Here is a 25,338-nt window from a genome sequence, read left to right as displayed (position 1 = left end):
ATTAGTAGTTACACAGGTGGTAAAGTGGTGGCGAGGCCTCAACCGCACCGCCGCTTGTGTGCCTGCGGTAGCCGCCGTGGATGTGGACGCCCGGAATTTCTCTCCCTAGCTCCTCCGTTGCTCAAGCCGCCGTGTTAATGATTGCAGTTTGGCGATAATTGGGGCTTGGGGAGATATCGCGTCGGGCCCCTCTGCCTTCCCCCTTTGTGGGGAAATTCTTCTGAGCGGATGGCAACTCACTCCAACCGCTCCCGTCTCCACGACAACTACAGTTGTCCCTCCATATTCACTAGGGTTAGGGGAACAAGACCCCCGTGAATATGGAAAAACTGCCAATAACAAAAACACTGTTTTTACCTGAGAGGACACCTCTCTAGGAATCTCTAGGTCCTCCAGTGCAACTCTGTGGTCAATGTCCAACATACACTGACCATAGAATGGCACTGGAGTAGCTACATATGGTCTTTCAGTGCAACGTTTAGTTAAAGTTGACCACAGAGTTGCACCGGAGGACTTAGGCAGTCCTAGAGAGAACATAGTAATGAAATCCGTGAATAATCAAATCCGCAAATATCAAAGCCGCAAATATGGAGGGATGACTGTACTATGGAGTAGGAGGATTAAATAGGGCAGCTATGGGTCATTGGTGGCCCTGGGTCATTGTTTTGTGATCCTCCCATCCATCCTCCCCAGTTCCAAAATTATTATTATAATTATTATTATCATTATTTTGTTACAAAAAGAGGAGAAGGATTTCCTGGAAGCCTCTGTGGTTGCTAGCACACCATACACTATTTAACATTTATATAGATATAGATATAGATATCTGTTTTTCCAATCTGGAAGTGGAGTTCCTCCCAGTCATGCTTTGCTTTTCCCATCCAGGTTTTGGATGTAGACCACAGATTTATTTATTTTATATTATTTTTATCCTGCCTTTCTCCCAAAGTGGGACCTAAGGCGGCTAACAACATATAGAAAACACGTTAAAACAACAATTAAAATAGTAAAAAAATTTTTAAAATTACAAACATAAAGAATAAAATACAGATAAAATTCCAGAGGTTAAAATCAGCCAAATCCATGCATCAAGAGGATGGTGAAATGAGGAGGGGGTCTTTGGCTAAGAGAGAGGAGAGAAGGAGTGAAAAACACTCTGTACATGCTCAGGCACCCACTGCTTCTAAGACTGAGCATTGAAACAATAATTCTGGGGTTCAGAGGCTTGGCGGCCTTCCCTTCAACATAAGCAAGGTCTCCTCCAGAAAGAAAATGGAGTGGGGTGGGGAGTGGATTTAAATCATGGATAGAGGTCCCAATGGGTGATCATGGGCAGGTCACACTCTCTCAGCCCCAGAGAAACCCCCTCTGAAAAAAATTGCCAGGAAAACCCCATGATAGGTTTGCCTTAGGGTCGCCGTGAGTCAGAAACAACTTGCAAATAGCACCAACAAAAGAGGTCCAAGGCTGCATCTGCATTGCAGAAATAATGCAGTTTGACAACACTTTAACTGCCCTGGCTCCATGCTATGGGATCCTGGGATTTGTAGTTTTGGGAGCTATTTAGCCATCTCTGTCAACTACAAAAAACTGAGCTGCAATTCCCAGACCTCCTCATCATTTATTTCATTTCTATGCCACCATTTCCCCCAGAAAAGGACTCAAGGCAGTGCAAACGTTTGGTTTTTATGGTTATATCTGCACTGCAGAAGTTTGACACCACTTTAACTTCCCTTAGAGCACCTTGCTATGGAATCTTGGGATTTGTAGTTTTGAGGTGCTCTTTAGCCATCTATACCAGGTGCCACAACAAACTACAAATCCCAGCATTCCACAGCATGGAGCCAGGGACAGTTAAAGTGGTGTCAAACTGGATTATTTCTTTAGTGCAGATGCATACTGAGTCCTTCCTCTCAAGGTGTTCACATCAGATAAATTGCTCTGAGACACTCAGAGTGTAAGACGAATGTGTGAGTTCTGACTTAAACCCAGAGCTAAAAAATCAAGGAATGGTGTTTTAAAACAAGCTAAAGAACCAAACAAGATGGTTCCGCGCAGAGCATTGATGTGACGAAGGTATTTGGCAACCGAGACGAGTAAAGTCTGAGGAACTTGGAAGCTGAAGCAGGGTGCCGTCCAGGTGTGATGAACCATGACCGGGAAGATGCTTAATCTCCTGAGTCGCCATGAAGAGGAAGTGACAGGATAATGGACGGCTCTGAACAGAACGAGCAACTTTGAACAGAATGAGTTGCTTGGAACAGCCTGTCTCACCTCCCAAAAGAGGATATTGAGTAATGGGCTACAATATTGCAAGACTTCAGCAGCCAAAAGCCAGAGAGAAGAAAAAGTATAAAGACCCTGGACTTTCATCTCCAGTTTGTTGGCATCTACCGTGGCAACCATGTCATCCCAAACCTTGAGTAGGCTTTAAAGGCACCCCATGTATGCAGTTTTGAATTTAAGATGGAAGAAACAGAGGTGGTTAACTATACGTTTTTTAAAAGTTCCATTATTGTTCCAGTTTTCAGACATACTTTGATTGTGCTCCAACTAAACATCAGTAAGATTTTTGGATTTCAAAATGTTGAAAAGAATATTCTTGTAGGGTAAATTAAGTTTCCAAAGGCTACAACCTTTCTGAAGGAAACAAAAACATTTAAATATCAAAAATACCAAAGCCAAGTCTGTTAGGGTCTAGCTTTAAATGAGCAGAATAGCAGAAATGCGCCTTTGTCTAACTATGCTTCCATAAGAACTGAGACCGACTCAAAAACAAACAAACCCATAGCTTGCAAAACACTTCCAACAGTTCTCCTTCTGCTTGTTTAGGATACATTGAAGTTATATCCCTGTAAAAACTAATGGAAACACTGGGATTTACCTAAGTGTTTTTTCACCTTTCAGTACTGTAGTACTCATATAATGGGTCTGTTCCATTTGTGACTAACAATAGGATTCAGGCCTCTATGTCGACTTACAACTATAATAAAGCCATGTAGTACTATGACCCACTCAAAATGATTGTGTAAATTCATTGTAATAGAACAGTCAACTGTCCATTTAGTTACTTCTCCCCAAGTAACCTGTTTGTAATTTGTTTCTTTCTGCTACAGAATACAAATGGGCTTGTAGAGTCTCATCCTGTGAAGGTTCTGCTGTCTTGTTTGGACACAAAAGAAAAGAGTGTAAGTCAATATTTTTGAATGCATTGCAATATACCATAATGATGGGAGGCATGCAGAGGTGTGAAATGAACAGTGAAATGGAATTGGTGGTGGAAGAGTCGAGATAATTTCCCTCTCCAAAATTGTTCTTCCTCTACAATGGGTCTTTGCGGGCTCTGTAATAAAATGTGATTTCATCTCTGTCTCAAACAGTTTGCTGTACTGATGCATAATTAAGTGTGGCTCATTTACAAATATGTATTGAGATTGAGGACTAGATGGTAATACAGTGCACCTGCATCATTATACGCTGCTTTCAGCATACGCTGGAAGAAGTGGCGCCACACACCGGAAGAAACAATGGTGTGTATGCCCGTGGTGCGTGCGCACTGCCGCACCACCACACCGCTGCGACCACCTGTAACAGGGCTCGAGCATATGTGCAATTTCTTTTATGTGGGGTGTGTGTGTCCGGAACGGATCCCCTGCGTAAAAGAAGGGCGCACTGTATGTTATCATTGTCACAGTATTTTTCCAGTTCCTTTTTAAGTAGATATCACATAAAAATTCCAGCTCTTGTAAAGAAATCTGTTGCAGTCAGACAATACTAGCATTAATTACATTCCCTGGACCTTAAAAAAAAAATGGACAGATTTACATTGCCATGCAAAGGCTATCACCTTAGATGTCAAAAGTGATCCCACCTTCCCTCATGCCAGGCCCATACGCATGGTTCTGTTGTGATGATATAACGGTGTGATGATATAGCGTTATGATAACATGCTGATTTATTGAGAAGGTGATACTCATCATGTTGGAATTCAAGCCTTGGAAGCGATGGGAGGGGGCACATGGCCAGCGGTGAGAAGAAATGTGGTTATGTGACTCTACGCTTCTTGCAGCGGATCTGGGCTGTAAACAAGGGATGCTTTCCTTCCTTCAGTGCGATTGAATGAAGGGGAAGACGGAACATGAAAGCTTGCTTTGATCTAGATCAAAGGCTGGGGATTGTGGCTGCCGACGGGGGTTGGATGATGGGAATTCTTATGCTAAGGTCTGAGGGGGGAAATCTTCAGTTTTGACAAACACCCTTGATGGGGGACGACTGTCTCAGTACATGGAATAAAAAATCTTTTATATTCTATTACAACAAGATGTTTTCCTAATTATTGGTAACTGAGGTCGCTGGTCCTGACACCTCCATTTTCCAGACTCTAGCTTTTGTGACCTTGTGTTTGCAAATAAGATGTTGTTGTTGTCGTTATTGGTGGCATGTCGGTGTCTGGAATGAACCTCCTCCTGTTGATTTAAAGTAATTTTTGCACTTGCTGGGACAAACCTATTTGTATAGCCGCTTTCCATCTAGATGTTTTGTTTTGTTTTTTAAAAAATTAAATATAATTTTTATTGAATTCTTCAGTAAATTACACAAAAGTCAAAATGAAAAAGAGGGGAAAAAAGAAATACACAGTAGAAATGACAATATAAAAAATGAACACTATAAAATCATTCATTACACATTCATTCAAAATACTTACACCTTTTAACTCCAAAAAAGATATTACCTTAGGATCTTCGTTCTTCTACTTTCTATCCTCAACCAGCCATTGGTGCCTCTCTCCTCTTGTTCATTGCACAGATGGGTGGACAGTTGGCTTGGCCTGAATAGGACAAGTCAGGCTATCTACATACCCCAAACCCCCATGCTCACCCCAAATTTGCTTACTGTGAGGCAAAGTTGGATTAATAGGGGAAACTGTTGTATTCCTCCAGAAGCAGCCATGCATCATAGGGACAGATAGCAGTGGTTTCAGGGAGACTTTGGTTTTTGTTTTGTTTTTACACAAGTGTAAGCAAGTACTAACAAACTGAGAGTGGGACTGAGAGATTGACAGGAGAGAGAGAGAGAGAGAGAGAGCCTCTCTTTAAGGATATCTAATAGTTTTTTGTGGGTTTTTCGGGCTCCGTGGCCATGTTCTAGAAGAGTTTCTTCCTGATGTTTCACCGACATCTGTGGCTGGCATCTTTAGAAAATGCTTGCCTGGAAAAAGGGTGTGTGTGTGTGTGTGTGTGTGTGTGTGTGTGTGTGTTGTCAGCAACTCATTTGAGCCCTGTAGCCAATGTTGGCTGTATAGCAGAGTAAGCTGGCAAATTCAGAAACATGGTTCCAATTCCTAGTAGAGATAACAGCAGCTGGATGTCTTCCAGGAACTGAAGAAATGCAGGAATCTCCAGGGACACACAGCAACCGATGCCAGGCTTCAGCTGATAAACGACCAGACAAGCCAAGTCTCCCGAAGTGCTTTATTTACAGTGCTATAATACAGATCTCTCAAACGAATACCAAACTCCTACTACAACCCACAAGCAATTACTGGAAGCCCCTGAGTTTATATACCCTTCAGACCATGTGGTCTCCCAAACTCAGTGAGTTCCTGTGCAATCCAATCAGATGTTTCATCAACCAGGCACAAGTGCACACAGGCACCAAAGTGTCCTTGAGGCTATGAGCATCAGCTGTGCTTGATCAGCCCTGTCCTTCCCAGTCTAGATGCTCATGGTCAGCCACACACACACATCTAAGCATTTCCCAGTGTGCGGACTTTAACCCTTGACAATCTGACACACACGCGCGCACACACACACACACACACACACACACAGAGCATTCGCTGAAGATGCCAGATGCCACGGATGCTGGCGAAACATCAGGAAGAAACTCTTCTAGAACATGGCCACAGAGCCCCCCGAAAAACCCACAAAAAACAATGGATGCCGGCCATGAAAGCCTTCAACTTCACGATATCTAATAGGTTAACAGAAGAAGTGAATTCTGAATCAGAGATTATAGCAGTTCAGTCTTTCACCTGTTCTCTAGATTTTTAAAAAAAGCATCTAGCTTTGCTTCTGAATTTCCCTTAGTGGCTCCATAAGTCAGAAAGAAATTGCAGGTTCACAACAGCAACAACAAGAACTGTATTTCAGGATATACAACTCCCAGTAGATACCTTAAGTTATCCAACAACGAGTTTATTGATTAGTCTACTGACCATATCAAGGAATACACAGTACTGAATGCAAAGTACAAAATACAAAACTCCGAGTATCAAAATACATATGTTTGGTCATATCTAAAAACTCATATAAAATTAAGTCAAAAGTTAAAACCAGGACAAGCTAAATAAAAGCAAATAATAAAATATGGAACGATATACCCTAAATTAAATAGATACCACATAGACACAATCTATAGGACAATAAGGAACAAGCAACTGAACACTAACCTCTAGTTTGAGCTACTCTAGCAGAGAACCAAGAGACTTGAGTCCTATTGTTGGTGCTACCTAAAATAGACCCCTTGAACCAATGGGATTTACAGAAGTGTTGATCTCTCATTCAACAATTGATTCAGTGTGTCTCTTCCAGTTGGAATTAAATAAAATGATTCATGCTTATACTTGGTTTTTTGAAAATTAGAGTCATTTCTATAACTGGATGTGCACAACACAGTTTCAAGCTCCATGGCCTCTTCTCTGAATGTTTGTTCACAACACACAGTAGAACATTGTCTTGTAAGATGTTATCATCATGTGTGACCAGAACTGTAACCATGTGTAAACTATTTTTAACCACTGCAAAGTAAAATACATCAAGACATAAGAGCTGTTCACAGCACTGCCTCAAAAAGTCATCAAAAGATGACAGGAAGAAACAAGAAGAATATGGATACCATTTATGGGAATTCCAACTGCCTTTACATTCTGCATTAAATTTATCCAGAATAAACATCACCAGTTCAAAGCTCATAATTATGAATATAAATTGGTGTTCCAGATGCACCCATAAACATGCACTTAAGAAGGAAACGGACTGCATCCTTCCAAATTATGTAAACTGATGCATGTTAAATTGTAGCTAATTGTTCTGATTGCCAGTATGATTTACATTTCTAAGTTTAACCTTAACCCAATACTACACTATAAATAAGTCCAAAGGTATCAGATCTCAAGACAATAATGAGAATCTGCATTCTTGAAGAATAGACGTCAACCTACTTACTTGAAGGCCTAATATGTGGGAGTCATAAACATTTCAACAGGATACTAATCAATGCAGTACATCTCTTGATAAATGGAGCTTGACGTATGATCTGTACATGTAACACACTAATAGTGTGCAAAATGTGGCTTGGTAACAGGAAACTTTGAATAGACTCACACACATTCCCCCTCCTTTGTCAGCTAGAATTCCAGTCTCCTTTCACTGGTTAGTATTAAGTATAGTATAGAATTACCAGCATTGTTTTTAACCACAGTTAACTATAGCCAGGATTTACAGATCAGTTTAGAACTAGCATCAGATTTATGCACATGCCAAGGAAGCTGCAGTTTGTCTTGGGTTATGAGCGTTGCAGAAATTAAAAAAAAATTAACTAAACAATCTATATAAATAAAAATATAAATGTTCGTTTGTTCAAAATCTTAAATCTCCAAAAGTTCTTCACCAATTGCTTTGAAATTTTGACACAACATTCCATTAGAATATATACATGTTTTTATATACCTAATATGTTTTTAGATATAGATGTCACACCTGTGACAGGTAACTTTTATTTTGAAAAACAACACCATCTGTTGGACGTAACAGCAATACACCTGAATGGATGTGCCATTTCAATGTAAGAGATTGCAATTCCCAATTTGATTGGCGTTTGCAATCACCATCAACAAAGCTCAGGGCCAATCCTTAGAATTGCGCGGTTTAGATCTAGACACGGATTGCTTCTCACATGGACAGTTATATGTTGCATGTTGTAGAGCCAGCAAACCAGACAATCTCTACAGCTACACAGACAATGGAACAACAAAACATATTGTATACCCACAAGCATTGTGAAATTAAATATTTTAGAAACATGCGCTTTCACTTTTCTTTCTTTTCAATTTACCCAGACTGAGCCACAGCAACACATGGCTGGGTACACCTAGTTAAAAATAAGTACTTTTGAATGTGACAGCATTTAAGGAAGTGGATTCTGGTGGTTCCCATGTCTGGGATAGTGCATTTCTAGACTTAATTGGGCAAAACCCCAGGAAGTGATTATGTACCCCCTGAACTGCTTAAGTCGAATTTGGAGTGGTGGGCACCAGTTTTAGCTGTTCTGTTTACATGGATTGATCTGTCTGCATGTATTCCATCTGGTTGGGAGCTTGCAATAATCATCCCAATCTACAAAAAAAGTAAAAGATCAGATCCTGCTAATTATAGCCGAATTAGTCTTTTAAATATCAATAGTAAGTTGTACACTAGTCATCTTCTAGAGAAACTATAATACTGAGTGGATGAAGAAATTTTCCTGTAGCAAGAGCAGGCAGGTTTTAGGTCTGGGTGGTCTTCAGTTGATCAGAGATCACTATTGCAGCATTTATTTTCAAAGTATTCTTCGCCTGCTGGAGGGGAACTCGGCACAGCTTTTATAAACTTTGTATGTACATTGAACATAATCCCAAGAGATAGACCATGGCATAAACCTGAGTCCGCCAGACACCAGCTGATTCTTACTCACAGTCTTTGTGATAAAACTTATCTGCAAGTGAGATTTATTTATTTAACTTATGTGCCACCTTTCTCCCGGAAAGGGACCCAAGGCAGCTCACAAATAAAAAGATGTAATCATGAAAGTAATTGGACTAGATTAATACCAGCACACATTGGAGTAAAACAAGGCTGTGTTATTGCCCCTGCCCTGTTCAACATTTATATTAATTCCTTGGCTAAGACACTTTCTGAAATAAATTTGCATACACCTAAATTAGCAGGGAGATCCATATCTATTCTACTCTATGCAGATGATATAATACTATTTGTCATCGTCATGCATAGGTTTGAGACAGTTGTTAAGAGCTCTGGATCCATTGCAATACTGAACCACTGACAATTAGTTACGATACATCTAATGATCTAAAGAAACTATGTAAACATTCCTGGCAAATCAACGTGCATCCAATTGAACAAGTCAAATTTTATAAACATTGGGGAGTAATTTTTCAGTCTACAGGTTCCTGGAGAGCTCAAGTGCCTTATGCCATAGCAAATGCACAGCCGAGTTATAACCAAGTTACAGTTGGCCTTTCTTATACATGGATTTTTTATACACGGATTCAAGCATCCACAGTTTGAAAATACTCCCCAAAAAAATATCAATTTCAAATATCAAACCTTGATTTTCCACTTTTTATAAGGGACACCATTTTGCTATGTCATTATTATTATTATTATTATTATTATTATTATTATTATTATAGCGCTGTAGATTTGCACAGTGCTGTACATAAAAACAATAAATATATAACAGTAAACCTGCCTATGGCGTACAATCTAAGAAATAATAGGATAATATATATAAAATACATAGCAATACAGGAAATGGTTCAATAAAACAGGCAACAAAAAGAACATCAAATAACAAATGATAATATTCATAGAATCATAGAATCATAGAGTTGGAAGAGACCGCAAGGGCCATCTAGTCCCACCCCATTTTCCTGGAGCTTGCATCCATTGTTCTGGGTCCTGTTCTCTGGAGCAGCAGAAAACAAGCTTGCTCCCCTCTCAATATGACATAATGACACTATGAGATAAAGACTCAACAAATGCAAATGAGAAATCTCCCAGGGTCAGGGGTTTCCCAGCAGACAATGAGCACTAATCAAGCAGACATTAATCCTCTTGTGCAGACCCTCACACCCGGAGGACTGCCATTAGCAACCAACAATACACATGCAAATCACTCCTACCTTTCCAGATCACACACTATATATAGCCAAGTCCTTTCCAGGCAAACATTCTCTGAAGATGCCAGGCCCAGGAAGAAACTCTGCTAGAACATTGCCACATAGCCCGAAAAACCCACAAAAAACTATTACTTCCCTTGATCTAGACACTATACTTTTATTGAGCCACATTGAGGATGGAGCTAACTTGTTTTCTGCTGCCCAGAGAATAGGATGGCCATTTGTCAGGGATGCTTTGATTTGAATTTCCTGCATGGCAGGGGGTTGTTCCTTCCGGTCTCTTCCAACTCTATTATTCTATGAATCTATGACACCCCTTGAAATATTTAAACAGGGCTATCCTATCACCCCTTAACCTTCTCTTCTCCAGGCTAAGCATCCCCAGCTCCCTAAGTCTCTCCTCATAGGGCTTTATGGTTTCCAGACCTTTCACCGTTTTAGTCACTCTCCTTTGGACACGCTCCAGTTTCTCAACATCCTTTTTGAATTGTGGTGCCCAGAATTGGACACAATATGCCAGGTGGGGCCTGACCAAAGCAGAATAGAGTGGCACTATTACTTCTCTTGATCTGGACACTATACTTCTATTGATGCAGCCTAAAATCGCATTGGCCCTTTTAGCTGCCACATAACACTGTTGGGTCATGTTCAACTTGTGGTATACTTGAAGTCTTAGATCCCTTTCACATGTAGTTTCATTCAGCCAGGTGTCCCCCATGCTATAGCTATGCATTTCTCAGTAGTTCTTGAAAATGTGATGCACCCTAAGATCGCATTGGCCTTTTTAGCTGCCGCATCACACTCTTGACTCATGTTCAACTTGTGGTCTATTCAGTATTGCATTACATTCTGTTTTTCCTGTACTCTCTTGTTCTTCATTTCACTTACTAGTCACTAACTGAAATAAATAAGCATAAATACAGGAGAGGTGAGGAGACAGATATTCTGGAGGACTCAGGACTGCCCTTTTGGAGCAGCCTGCAGCCACCCCATTCCTCGCAAGATCGGAGCTGCAGCAACTACACACCACAGCTGCAACCTGACCTTTCCATAGCACAAAAAGCAGCCACAAAAAGCAGCTCCTTTTTGCGCCGTGGAAAGGGCACTCTAATCGCTGCCACTGTGGCTATTCTCCGCTTTTTTGGTGCAGCGCGTGTAAACACTGCACTGAAGACACAGTGTGATGCCGCCTACTGTCTGGTCAGGCAGGGGGCAGAGTCGGGGGGCTGGTGTGCGGTCACAGTGCCCCCACTCTGCCCCCATGCTGGCTCTTTATGCTGGTCTGTAGAGGGCTTCAGACATCAAGGAGTTTGGCAGAAGAGAGTAGAGCTTAGCTTTGGAGTAGCTTATTTAATGCCTAGTTTGGGGATTATATGCCTGGGGCTAAAACATAAGAAGAATAAACATGGAGAGGGATGACGGCACTTAAAGTTATTGTGCCCCGTTTACAGGCACATCAGGCCCAGTTAAGTAAAACAGTGTTGTTGTTGTCGTCGTCTGCCTTCAAGTCATTTCTGACTTATGGCAACCCTAAGGTGAATCTATAACTGAGTTTTCTTGGCAAGATTTGTTCAGAGGAGGTTTGCCATTGCCTTCCCCTGAGTCTGAGAGCATGTGATTTGCCTAAGGTCACCCAGTGAATTTCTATAAAAGCCTCCACAAAAATAGGTACAGATCTGCAAAACCTAAGTATTTTTCCTTGAATAATTAAAAAATATTTCTTCAAAAACTATTTACTGATTATTAAGAATCTGGAGGGCCAGGTGGCCACCAGCCCTACATTAAACCACTGTGTCACATCTTACTCTTGATTTTCCAAGTCTCATTCATTTCAGTGGGTCTGTTTTATCTGCAAGTTGTAATTGGATTTAACCAGTTCATCTGTGTGTGTGTGTGTGTGCACGCGCGTGTGTGTGTGTGCGCGCGCATGCATGTACACACCTGCATTACTTCAAGCCACCTATCAACTTCTGGCAACTCCATGATTCCATAAGGTGTTCTAAGATAAGGAATACTAAGGGGTGATTTTGTTAGTTCCTCTCTCTGAAATATAGCCTACAGCTCCTGGTATTTGTTGGTGGTCTCCCATCCAAGTACTTACAAGGGCTGACCCTTCCAAGATCAGATGGGGTCTGGTAACTTTAGGATATTTAATCCTTAATGCTTTATTAATTTGCAGATAAACAGTACACACATTGTTTGATCATCTATGTACAGTTGGCTCTCCTTATCCATGGATTTTTAATCCATGGATTCCATCATCCACTGCTTGAAAATATTCAGAAAAAGGTATAAATTCCAAATAGCAAACCTTGATTTTCCTTTTTATATGAGAAACCACTTCCCTTTTCCATTGTATTTAATGGGGCTTGAATATCCATGGATTTTGTTATCCACGGTGGGTCTTGGAACCAAACCCCAGCGGATAACAAGGGTCTACTGTATTACCGGGGCGATAAGTGGAAAAATAAAAAAGGAGATGCATATTAGTGATACCATATAACTGACTGTTACTGTTTTTGTTGTGTACCTTCAACTTATTTCTTATTTATGGCAATGCTAAGGCAAGTCTGTCATATGGGTTCCTTGGACATAATTGTTCACTAACAGATAGACATTCCCAAAATAGAATTCAGACTCCAAATGTTTTAGAATTAGATAATTCTACCATCCTCAGACAGTAATTGAATTATGGGGTTTGTAGTCCAAGGAATGTGAAAACTGCCAAGATTGAGGATGACAGGGCAATTTATGGTAGAGTCAGATTAAATTGGTAAAGTACCATTAAGGGAAAATGGTGTCACTCACAGTAATATATGTCATCTTCTTGTAGCATGTCATCCAATACAGTTGGTGTTAAGGGTTAAAAGCCAGCTAACACAGAAATGTTTAGATGTGTGGTGACCATAAGCATTCAGCACACGGAAGACGAAGCTAATAAGCTACAGCTTTTGCTCATAGGTACAAGGTCATTCTACTGCCTGCGTGCAGCAAGCCGAAGATAAACATGTGTTTGTTTAGACAGGGGGACAATTTTCTGTATGGGACAGGAAGAGGCTGAGTTTGTGGGACCGCATGGTCTGGTGTCTATATAAACTCAGGGACTTCCAGTAATTGGTGTGGGTTTTGAGAGAGGAGTTGATTGTGAGTACTGTATAGTCGCGTTGGTTGTTTGGTTGCACTTTGTAAATAAAGATAAGCACTTTCGGAAGCTTGGCTTGTATGGCCGTTAATCAGCAGAAGCCTGGCAGCGAGTGCTGGAGAGTTCCCAATGGTACCTGCATTCCATCATTTCTGGAAGACATCCATCTGCTGTTATCTTCGCTGAGGGCTGTGAACACGTTTCTAAAATTGTCAACTACTCTGTTATACTCTGACAGTTGGACCCAAATATCCATGGTGGTTCCGTTCTGGACTACAACCACCCTGTGGATGCCAAAAACCATGGGACCTCAAGCCCTGTGGCCTTTAATGGTGGCACGTGTGGGGCCACGCTGGCATAGCAGCACGCATGCGCTGCTAGTAGGGCCAATGGGGCTTGGGACAGGCAGGCTGTACTAATAACATAATGATTAATTTGGTGTTCAGTTCAATTGATTAGACAACTTTTCCAGTAATGACAATATAAACAAAAGAAGATTTGAGACCGTTTAACCAACATAACAAATTAGGCTTTTTGTACTAATCTTCCAAACTCTGTCCCATGCTTGCTGTAGGTACATTTGACTATATCTACACATACTTGCATACATGTAATACATATTATTATTTTGATTGGATTGCATATTCCAGTGATGGTGAACCTTTTGAAAACCGAGTGCCCAAACTGCAACCCAAACCCCACTTATTTATTGCAAAGTGCCAGATCCCTCTGGCTTTCTAGTAATGAACTCTGGCAAACTCTGTGCTGGGGCAACAGCATGCGTGCCCACAGAGAAGGCTCTGAGTGCCACCTCTGGCACGTGCCATAGGTTCGCCACCACTGGCATATTCTCTTGATTTCACATTTCTAGATAGCAGAATAAATTAACAGAGATTAACCAGTATTCCAATATGTTGTAGACATTTGTTGATGGGATTTCTTGTTTTCTTGCATTGAATCAGATTACTCTTCCATTCAGTTTAGGATTGTATACACTGACTGAACAAAATCTTTGCTGGCCATACTTTTTTGTATCTGGCTTGCTGGAAATTCATGGCATACAGCCTCTACAAGCCAAGGATATGTTCTGTCCCTGGGTTATATCACCCCTCAAAGAGTGTCACTCACAGAGTAGTAGGTGTTTCCCAGACAGGAATTCAGACCTTGAATGATCAGATAATGATCAGCTATAAAGACAATGATTTCCTGAACTTATGTCAGTGAGAATGCTACTTTCACCAGAAGAAATTTTCTTGATAAATAGAACCTTTGTGCTGCCACAATCTTTGCTTTGTTCTGAAACATCTTCCTTTTTCCTGAGTTGTTCCTAAAACCCTGTCCATTTTCCCAAAGGAGTTTTGATTGAATGGGGGGGGGGGGGCTTCCTATATATTTCTTTACAGACCTGTTGACTAATGATCAATATATTATACCCACTGTTTCAGATTCCCCTGGGGAACAGGTTGTCTATTCTTTGATGTCTAGTTCTCTTGGATCAAATGGACATTGAGTCTAATCAATCAATGAAATGTTTTACATTCTTTTCTACAAGTTTGTTTCTAAAAGTGAAAAAGTAGTTGGTATAAGTGAGCTTTTTAAATGCATCTTTAAATTGACTTGGCAGCAACAGAAGTTTCAGCATTGAGCTTGGCTTTTACTGTATTCCACTTTTAAAAACACAATGAAACAGAAAATTAGTCTTGGCTTACCTCATGAGAAGATTTTAATCTTCTGGTTTGTGTGAGCACCTTTCTTGTTTATTTGGCAACGACTTTCATTCTTGATTCCCTGAGCTTGAAATAGTACCTGTTCTAAAAAGCCACCCATGAAATTAGGGACAGCTTTCATCACTAACCTCTTTTTGCAGGTCCATTTTTACATTTTTACATCATTGGAAGAAATTATCTACCAACCTAAATTACATTCCTTTGGAATGAATGACAAAGGTTCGTACAGTAATGTGGGGGGGGGGGATCCCACACCCATGGACACCTTTTGCCTTGTTAAAGAAAGCCAAGTTGGATGGAATGAAACATAATAATAACAATAATAATAATATAGATTTATTTGTATCTTGCCCAATCACGGGGAATCCGGGCGGCTAACAGCAATAAGAGAAATTCAAAATTATCACTTCCCAGACGCATAACCAATACTTAAACAAACACAACAAGCAATATTATCATCCTGTGGTTCACTTGCTGGACATGTATCCTGATTTCATTGCTTCAATATGTTCTCACATATGGATGCTGTTGACTTTGGGGTGCTAAAGGCATTTTAAACAAGTTATTGCTTGGATTTTTTTTTTTTTTTACAAAAAACACACACAGAACAACTCATGTTGGCTTTTGGGTGTCAAGCCCCCTCTGTTGAGCTGTATTTTTTCATTTCATTGGTTTAATTTTATGTTATGCCAAAATGAATATTTTAGCTTTTACTTTAGTGATGAATGGTAGTTCCTCCATTTATCAGGGCCTCCTCCCCAGATAAAAAGGGTTAGCTGTGTAAACTTACAGCGCTTTATAAATAAAGGTTAATAATAATAATAATAATAACTGTAGGGAAGGGGCTTCTGGGACTTTGGGAGGAGAATTGACATCATTGATAGTGAGAGGGCAACTGTCCAAACAGATGGCCATTGAGAGAGATGCTGAGTTGAAGTGGGAAAGAAGACCTGAGGGAGAATAGAATCATAGAGTTGGAAGAGACCCCAAGAAGGGCCCTGATCCAGTCCAACTCCATTCTGCTGTGCAGGAACTCTCAAGCAAAGCCTCCCCGTTGACAGATGGCCATCCAGCCTCTGTTTAAAGACCTCCAAGGAAGGAGACTCCACTATAATCTCCAAGGAAGGAGTGTGTTCCACTGTCAAACAGCCCTTACTGTCAAGAAGTTCCTCCTAATGTTGAGCTGGAATCTCTTTTCCTGGAGCTTGCATTGTTCCAGGTCCTATCCTCTGGGCAGCAGAAAACAAATTCGCTCCATCCTCAGTGTGGCTCAATAAAAGTATAGTGTCTAGAATCTAGATCAAGGGAAGTAATAGTTTTTTTTGTGGGTTTTTCGGGCTATGTAGCCATGTTCTAGCAGAGTTTCTTCCTGATGTTTCGCCAGCATCTGTGGCTGGCATCTTCAGAGAATGTTTGCCTGGAAAGGACTTGGCTATATATATTGTGTGATCTGGAAGGGCAGGAGTGATTTGCATGTGTATTGTTGGTTGCTAATGGCAGTCCTCCGGGTGTGAGGGTCTGCACAAGAGGATTAATGTCTGCTTGATTAGTGCTCATTGTCTGCTGGGAAACCCCTGACCCTGGGAGATTTCTCATTTGCATTTGTTGAGTCTTTATCTCATAGTGTCATTATGTCATATTGAGGCGGGAGCAAGCTTGTTTTCTGCTGCTCCAGAGATTAGGACCCGGAACAATGGATGCAAGCTCCAGGAAAAGAGATTCCAGCTCAACATTAGGAGGAACGTCCTGACAATAAGGGCTGTCCAACAGTGGAACAAACTCCCTCGGAGTGTAGTGGAGTCTCCTTCCTTAGAGGTTTTTAAACAGAAGCTGGATGGCCATCTGTTGGGGATTCTTCGATCTGGATTTCCTGCATGGCAGAAAGGGGTTGGACTGGATGGCCCTTGTGGTCTCTTCCAACTCTATGATTCTATGACACCTCTTGAAATATTTAAAAAGGGCTATCATATCAACTCTTAACTTTCTCTTCTCCAGGCTAAACAACCCCAGTTCCCTTAGTCGTTCCTCATAGGGCTTCATGGTTTCCAGACCCTTCACCATTTTAGTTGCCCTCCTTTGGACACATGGCTCCAGTTTCTCAATGTCCTTTTTGAACTGTTTTGTCCACAACTGGACACAATATTCCAGGTGCGGCCTGACCAAAGCAGAATAGAGTGGCACTATTACTTCTCTTGATCTAGACACTAGACGTCTGTTGATGCATCCTAAAATCGCATTGGCCTTGTTAGCTGCCCCATCGCACTGTTGACTCATGTTCAGTTTGTGGTATGCTTGGATTCCAAGATCCCTTTCACATGTATATGTCTCCTTAAGCCAGGTGTGTATCCCCCATCCTATATCTATGGGCCTATCTCATTACTAGGCAGGGGCATCACCTTTGGATTTCTATTAACGTTTGGCAGACATGATTTTAATTTGTAACTTATACTTTAAGTTTGTGCCTGGAGGACCAGTTTATTGGGTAAAATGTCTCTTTAAGAAGCGGTAAAATAATTTCTATGGCTGTAAATGTTAAGAAACACTAATGGTATCACCACTGTATATAAGGGCTCTAGAACCCAGGACAAGTGTGGGTTGAAGAGAAGAGTTTATGTAGTGTGTTTGTTGGAGAAATGCATTGTAGCAGACAGTGTATGTTGACAGAAGTCAGAACTTCTGTTGTAAATACTTTGTAAGTATTTTGCAACAGGAAGATAAAAACCTCCAAGGACTTTGGAAGAAGTAAACTTGTGTCTGTGCCTTATTTCAGGTTGGTCATTGCTTTATTGCCAAATACTACATACTGGTTTGTGCTTCTGCATTTTGCTGTGAGCTACTGTTGATGTCAAGCAGCTCAGACAGTGCTGAATGTTGGCTCCTCTGTTGCTTCTGGTCCCTGAACATAGAGGAGGACACAGAGGAGAACCAACACAGTTTGTTCTCCATGTAGTGATCTTTTTCTCTAATGTTCCTTTTGTTAGAATAAAACCTTTCCTTAAGTACTCTGCCTCTTTTAACTCTTTTTCACTCTTTTTAGGGACATTAGCTCAGCTAGTTCCTAACTGGCAAAGGACCAGTTAAAGTCCCAGCAACATCTCAATGCATTGCTCAGGTGTAACTGGTTAATCTTTGGGTGGTGGCAGCATGTTATTTTGGATAAAAAGGGGTCTCAAAGGCCCTATCCAGCTCAGGAGGAATGGAGAGATGCCAGAGAGAACCTTCCCAACTTTTCAGAAAACAAAAAGACTACAGCAAAGTGTTTAAAGGAAGCCAAACCAGGAGAGTTTCTGGCTGGAAGCATCTTTCTCCCATTCCTTTCCTCCGGTTGGTTTGAAAAATGATATCAGCGGAATGTGGGATTGTGATCTCTAAGTGAATCTCGTTTTGGGAGAAAGGTGGGATATTAATCCAATAAATAAAGAAATGCAGAATGTGCGTGCACACACAAAAAAGAACCATACGTACCGTTTATTGCTTAAAATAACACAGGAATTTAGTGTGTTCCTTTACCCAAGGTGTTTTCCTTTTTTTAAAAAAATGGAATGCAAATATTTAGAACATGTACATCCTGAAAAGATGACACTTTGCTAACCTTGCTTATGATCTAGAAGAACTAGATGATCGGATTGGAGCAAAGTGATGGGATGCAGAAAATTTCCTGTGAGTTGCAACTCTTGACTGTATGAAATTTTGACCTTCCACTGTTCAACTACTCTGGATAACCAGTAAAAGGTTTCAGTCCTTAGTTTGCTCTGTTGCCAGATTATTGCTCAGATATCGCCAGTGTTTAACATAATGCTGCTTGCTGCAAATGCATCAGCTGCAGAAATATTGGAAGCAAGCCTTGGCAGTGCTGCCGTGAGCATGGAGTCCCTCGGCTGTGGAGTTTTCCCCAGTCGATGCCTCCCTGGACAAAGAGCATAGCTGTAAACAAGGCAACTGCTGAGAGATAGATCTCCTGTGGCGAGGAAGGTTTGAGTAAAGCAGAACCTTTACTGTTGCTTGAAAATGGCTGACTGGAGTTGTGGGGTTTGTTTTTTTGAAGGTGCCAAGTTCAGGCAGTGATGGTGAATTTGTGTGAAGCTCAGCCTAGGCAGGAGTTTTGGAAATCAGAAAACAGTGGTAAAGGTAAGGACTTCCAAGGAGGGAAACTTGCTAGCAATCGCTTGTCTTAGAAATGATGAACTTTAAGTACTGGGTAGCCAATGGGAAGGGTCTCTTTAGTCTCTACATCAGTGATACCCAAATTTTGGTCCTCCAGATGTTTTGGACTTCAGTTCCCAGAACTCCTGACTGTTGGCCAGGCTGGCTGGGGCTTCTGGCAGGTGAAGTCCAAAACATCTGGAGGAGCAAAGTTTAGGAATCATTGCTCTGGGGTCCATGAGTGCATTTTGGTGTTCATGATTTGACCCACCCCTATTCACACTTTGTAATTTGAGAGAAATGGATTTGAATCAAACACATAAGATTTAATAAGAGTTAGAAACACATGAAAAGAATAGAAATCGTGTTAGTCTATATAAACGTATGCTATAATTAAATTACATATATAGATAATATGAAACTACATATATACATGTATATTATTATAATCAATATATCTATTCTAATAGAATTGAATAAAGGTCAGCTGAGGCCCTTTAACTGAAAGAGAATTTTATAAAAATATATAAGTTAGTAAAAGAAAGACTTTTTAGATAAGCTTTTTATAACACTGTTATTTATTCAATATTAAATATATTGTTTTATAAGAATAAAGGGGGGTTATATGTTTGATAATAAATAAGATACACTTCTAAAATATGCTGGACTTAGTTATTTTAAATAGTATAATAGTATAATAATAATTTACATTCTGCCTCTCCCTGTATTGGATCGAGTGTCAAAGAAGTGTCTCATGAAAACAGTGCCTCAAAATGAGGACAGATTTTCTTTTCCTTAAAATAAATATTTACTATGCTTAGTTGCAATATTGTATGACAGGGGTAGGCAACCTACGGCCCGCGGGCCGAATCCGGCCCGGCGAGGCCTTGGGACTGGCCCCAGCCCGGTCCTGCCGCCGATTGCTGCCGGGGCCTTTGGCCTCTCGTGCGAGGGGGCAAGGGGGGGCAATTGTCTATAGAAGCCTCAGAAACATGCATTTATATTAACATTTTTTAAAAAATCAACAAATTTTTTTTGCATGTCCTCCACTTTTTTTTTAAAAAAAAGTATCTTCCATCTGAAAATTTTGTCCTACGTTTGTCCCGGTTTATTTATTTATTTAATTTTAAAAAAATATTTAATTATTGTCTGAGGGACAGCAACCCGGCCCCCGGCTCAAAAAGGTTGCCTACCCCTGTTGTATGACTTCTAAAATCCAAGAAAAATTGTTAAGTAGATACAGACCCAGATCCCCTTCCTTCCCCTCTTATAGAGGAAAATACTAATTTAACACAAACTGTTTAGATTGTTTTGGCCTTGAGGATTAGAAAAAATTCCTTTGGCGTCCCCTCCTTGGCCTTTGAATTGCCAAATGATCATGGCCATGATTCTTTCCTTTGTGAGAAATGGGAGCTTTAAAATGGTTCATTTTTAAATAATGTATTTTTATCAGATTTAAAGTACAAATATGGGCAGGAAAAAAACCCTTTTCTCACAGTGTATGCAATTAAGACCTTAGGGATGATATAGTAGTTGATCACCAGAATGCGGACCAGATGAATCCATAGAGGACATGTATATAGTTGGGATGGACAGGAATGTAATACTATGCGTTGAGAGGGTGACAATCTGATTATTACCAATTATTAAGTGGACACAGCATAGAACCAAGCCTTAACTTTAATGATATGATATGAACATGTCTATAATTCTTCATATCAAAAGAAAATTCCACTATAGCATATATAGACTGTGGGCCATATGTGGCCTTTGTGGGACATGCGTGGTCATTAATGATTCTCCAATCCCCCTTGATGGCCTGTTGTCACACATTTGTCCTGGGACTTAAAGTAGGCTTGTTTTGCCGCTGTAACCTGACTCACTCTTTGGTTTTCCCAGAGTAGGAATCTACAGAATATGGAGGGCTACATCATACTCTCTCAGTTTGACAGCTCTGCATTCTGATTGTTCCTCTCACAAAAAAGTAGTGAAAGAAACTTTGTGGTAATAGTAGGCTAGAGCACACTAGAAGCAGAATTAGGCAGTGAGGAGTCAATTGGTTTTGGTTTCTAGTGTATTTCTCCTACCTAGCATATCTCCACCACTGCATTAGCAATTGTCTGAATATCGTTTTTTCAAATGAAACAGCAGGTATGGGTCCCAAACTATATTGGCAGCTTGGCTTTAGGAGATTGGGTATTTCCCTCATTGTAGTCCCCGATCTAAATGCACTTGGTACTCACAATCTAGTTAGTTATCATTGTCTCAAAGTGTGTCCATCACTTAAAATGTAAAATGTTAAATATGATGTCTTGATCTTAGCTTTTCTAACTTTGGAGAATGGCTACACAATTCAAATAACATTTTAATCTAAGAAGTTCTGATTCTGGCTTGAAAATTAGATGATGGTGGTGGGTAACTCTTCTGGGTATTTTTTTTAATTAAAAAAGCCTAATTAATCAAACAGGAACGGCCCCCTTGACATTCTGCTGATATAATTTAGAATCTGAGGGAAACGTTTGAAAGCATGGAAGACACAGAAGAAAATCCCAGTGCTCTTGAGGTAAGAAGCTGCACACTTTCCCAGGATATAATATTGAGTTCCAGAAAAATGGTTCAGTGCACTTTTTCAGATCTTGGAAAGGTTACCTTTTTGCACCATTGCTGTCAAGGTCCACCCAGACATTATGGCTTTGGGGGAGTCTGGGAGCTGTCATTCATAAAAGTGATACAGTATTTCCAAAGTCTGAAATTTTGCATTTGAATATGGCTCCTGTGTTCAGATCTGTTAAGCTTCATTTTGTCCTTTGGCCTCCTCTATGCCCTCTCCTTCTTCTGAGATCTTATCAGGATAATCCTTCTAGACAAAGCAGGTATCATTTTATTGGCTAGAGTTGATGATCCCCACTTTGGAAAATCATGTTGGTGTTTTTGTTGTTGTGTGTCTTCAGGTTTTTTCCAGCATACAAATCTTTCACAGGGCTTTGTTAGCAAGATTTGTTCAGAGAGGATTTACTGTTGCCTTCCTCTGATGCGAAAAGGTTGTGAGTTGCCCTAGGTTACTCAGTGTGTTTCCATGGCTGAGCAGGGATTCAAAACCTAGTGTGTCAGAATCCTAGACAGACACTCAAACAACTACACCACACTGGCTTGTAATATTGTTAGAGATGCTCCAAATTGGCACCAACCCAGCCATCGTTCTAGTAACCATCTGTTGATGCCATTCTCTGGATGTCTCTGCTCTATCTTCAGCATCCTTTGCAAGATGAAGTTACAGCTAACCATCCACAAAATGCCTTTATGAATCCACCTGGAGTAGATGTAGTCATAGTCTGTGGGATCTGTGTCAGTGGGATCAATTCTGGTCTTTCTACAGACATGTCTAAACAAGAGCCTCAGCACCAATACACTTAAGAGGCATGCTCTCTCAGAAATCCTAGAATCTTAGAATTGGAAGAGATCCCAAGGGCCCTGATCCAGTCCAGCCCAATTCTGCCATGCAGGAACTCTCAATCAAGCATATCCAACAGATGGCCCTCCAGCCTCAGTTTAGAAGTGGGTGGCAGAGACCATGCTCCTTCTGGTGAGGGCACAAAGCAATTTTCTGCTTTTTTGCAGCACCCGGGTTACATCATGAGTGCACCATGGCGCACTCATGATGTAAGTGATGCGCAGCGACATGTGGTGGCCCCCGTGTGGACGGGAGGTCACCATTAGGTCACTGCCTGCACGTCGTAAGGTTCCGGAGCATGCAGTTGCCACACGTTCCAGAACCCTAATATTGTTGGGAGCACAGTGCTTTTGATTCATGTGTATTGGGCCTCTTTTATCTTCAGAAGGATATCTCTTTCCAAAGGAAATTTAAAAAGCATTAAGATGCTTTAAAAACAAGCATTAAAAAAGAAAATGAAAAAAGAAATCAAATGCATAAAAAAAAAATCAGGTGAAGTTCATGATCTATAAAAACAGGTTGCAGTTGATTGATACCACCTGTGTAATTTTGAATTTCTTAATTAAAAGAATGTATTCTATGAAAGGGTTTCTGGTTATGTTTTCTGGCACTCAAGTTATGACTCAGTGTCATGGAAAATAGTATTTGTGAAGCTCTGTTTGCATGATTACACAAAACTCTTCATCTGAAGTCATGTATTGATGTGGCAGCTAGTTCAAATGAAAAGAAACATTTCCCTTATGTGGTAATATGCACTGTTGATGGTGCCACAGGACATTCATCCTGAAAGCTCATTAGAATCCTGTGTGTTGAGTGCTTTCTCCCAGGACTCCTCCCATGATTTACCAAGAGTTTTTAATGTATAAGCTGCATTACAGCACTCTGCAGAATTTATGGACTGCTGTCCACATCCATAATCATTTGTATTGTCCAGTGCAACATCTACTTGCAATGCATTGGTCTGCCAAAACATTCTTGGATTTTGCAGGCACCCGAGGCAGCGTATGCCACAGCTCTGAAAAGTTCCGCTTGCAATTTAAGTGGAATCTCTTAACCTTCTTTTCATCAGGCTAAACATTCCCAGCTCCCTAAGCTGCTTCCCATAGGGCATGGGGTCCAGACCCTTCACCTTTTGGTTTCCCTCCTCTGGACACATTCCAGCTTGTCAACATCCTTCTTGAATTGAGATGCACAGAACTGGACACAGTACAGTCCATTCTGGACCGACCCCCTCCACGTATATGGGATGCTCAAGCCCCATAGAAAATAATGGGGTGCATGCTCGCGGTGGCACATGGGGCGTGCCGTGCAAGTATGCACCCCTTTATTTCTGCTGGAGCCTGCCTTCCACGTAAACTCAAAGCCATGGAAGGCAAGTCCGCCTATAAGGAGGGCCGACTGTATTCCAAATGAACCCTGGCCAAAGCAGAATACAGTGGTACTATCACTTCCCTTGATCTAGACCATTGGTTCTCAACCTTTCCAATGCCGCAACCTTTTAATACAGTTCGTCATTTTATGGTGATCCCAACTATAAAATTAACCCATGTTTCTTCATTAATTTTTGTGGAAGGATTGGTCAACCCCCAAAGGAGTCGCGACTCACAGGTTGAGAACCGCTGATCTAGACACTATACTCCTGTTGACGCAACCAACAATCATGTTGGCTTTCTCGGCTGCCGCATCACACTGCTGACTCATATACAGCTTGTAATTTACTAAGACTCCTAGATCCCTTTCACACAAACTGTTGTTTAGCCAGGTGTATCCCATCCCATCTGTATTTCATTTTTTTTGCTAGTTGTAGGACCTTACATTTCTCCTTGTTGAAATTCATCTTGTTAGTTTTAGTCCAGCCCTAATAAAGGTCATTTTGAATTTTAATCCTGTTCTCTGGGAAATTCGCAACCCTTCCCAGTTTGGCAGTATCTGCAAATTTAATCATCATGGTTTCTATTCCTTAATCATAATCATTGATAAAGATGTTGAACAGCACAGGGCCCAGTGCAGATCCCTGTGGTACTCTACTAGTCACTTCACTCCAGAATGTGAAGAGAAACCTTTGTTGAGCAGCCTTTAGGTTTAGTCAGTCAGCTAATTACAAATCCACCTAACAGTAGCACTGTCTAGGCTACCTTTTAGTAGCTTCTTTGCAAGAATATTATGGAGAACCTTGTCAAAGGCCTTATTGAAATCAAAGATGTTATGTCTACAGCATTTCTTTCATCTACTAAGATGGGTATTTTATCAAAAAAAGAGATAAGATTAGTCTAGTATGACTGGCTCAGGATTCAAAATTACCTTAGTAGATTAGAAAGCTGGGCCAAAAACTAATAAAATGAATTTCAACACGGAGAAATGTAGGATAGGAAAAATTGGGGCAGTAAAAATGAAATGCACGGATATAGGATGGGGGGGGGGGGGCACCTAATTTGAGATCAGAACATGTGAATAAGTCAACAATGTGATTCAGCAGCTAAGGCAGCCAATGCAACTCTAGGCTTCATCAATGGGAGTATAATGCCTACATGGAGGGAAGTAATAGTGCCACTGTATTCTGCTTTGGTCAGACTTCACCTGGAATAATACTGTGTTCAGTTCTGGGCCCCACAATTCAAAAAGGACGTTAAGAAACTGGATCATGTCCAAAGGAGGGTGACTAAAATGGGGAAAGGTCTGGGAACCATGCCCTATGAGGAGCAGTTTAGGGAGCTGAGTATGTTTAGCCTGGAGGAGAGAAGATTAAAGGGTAACATGATAGCCATATTCAACTATTTGAAGGTGTGCAACATGGAAGAAGCAACAAGCTTGTTCTTTGCTGCTCCAGAGAATATGACACAGAGCAATGAATTCAAGCTCCAGGGAAAGAGATTTTTTCTAAACATTGGGAGGAATTGACTGACAGTAAGAGCTG

General features: G+C 40.8%; 1 protein-coding gene across 3 annotated transcripts in view; it reads left to right on the top strand.

Annotated features, from left to right (window-relative positions):
• Positions 1–25,338, top strand: part of ST3GAL4 (ST3 beta-galactoside alpha-2,3-sialyltransferase 4) — a 113,386-nt gene that overhangs the window by 3,968 nt on the left and 84,080 nt on the right. The window contains exons 2-4 of one of the 3 annotated variants that reach the window (XM_042471467.1): positions 3,117–3,188; positions 18,876–18,958; positions 21,441–21,536. In XM_042471467.1, the coding sequence (XP_042327401.1) occupies positions 21,501–21,536 (36 nt within the window). In that variant the 5' untranslated portion in view covers positions 3,117–3,188; positions 18,876–18,958; positions 21,441–21,500. The remainder of the gene's footprint in view (positions 1–3,116; positions 3,189–18,875; positions 18,959–21,440; positions 21,537–25,338) is intronic. The other 2 variants (XM_042471466.1, XM_042471468.1) reach the window with 2 other exon arrangements.

Source organism: Sceloporus undulatus, chromosome 6, assembly GCF_019175285.1.
Source record: "Sceloporus undulatus isolate JIND9_A2432 ecotype Alabama chromosome 6, SceUnd_v1.1, whole genome shotgun sequence".
NCBI classification, from domain to species: domain Eukaryota; kingdom Metazoa; phylum Chordata; class Lepidosauria; order Squamata; family Phrynosomatidae; genus Sceloporus; species Sceloporus undulatus.
Note: the sequence above shows the minus strand (reverse complement) of the source record. Positions and strands in the feature narration are given on the sequence as shown.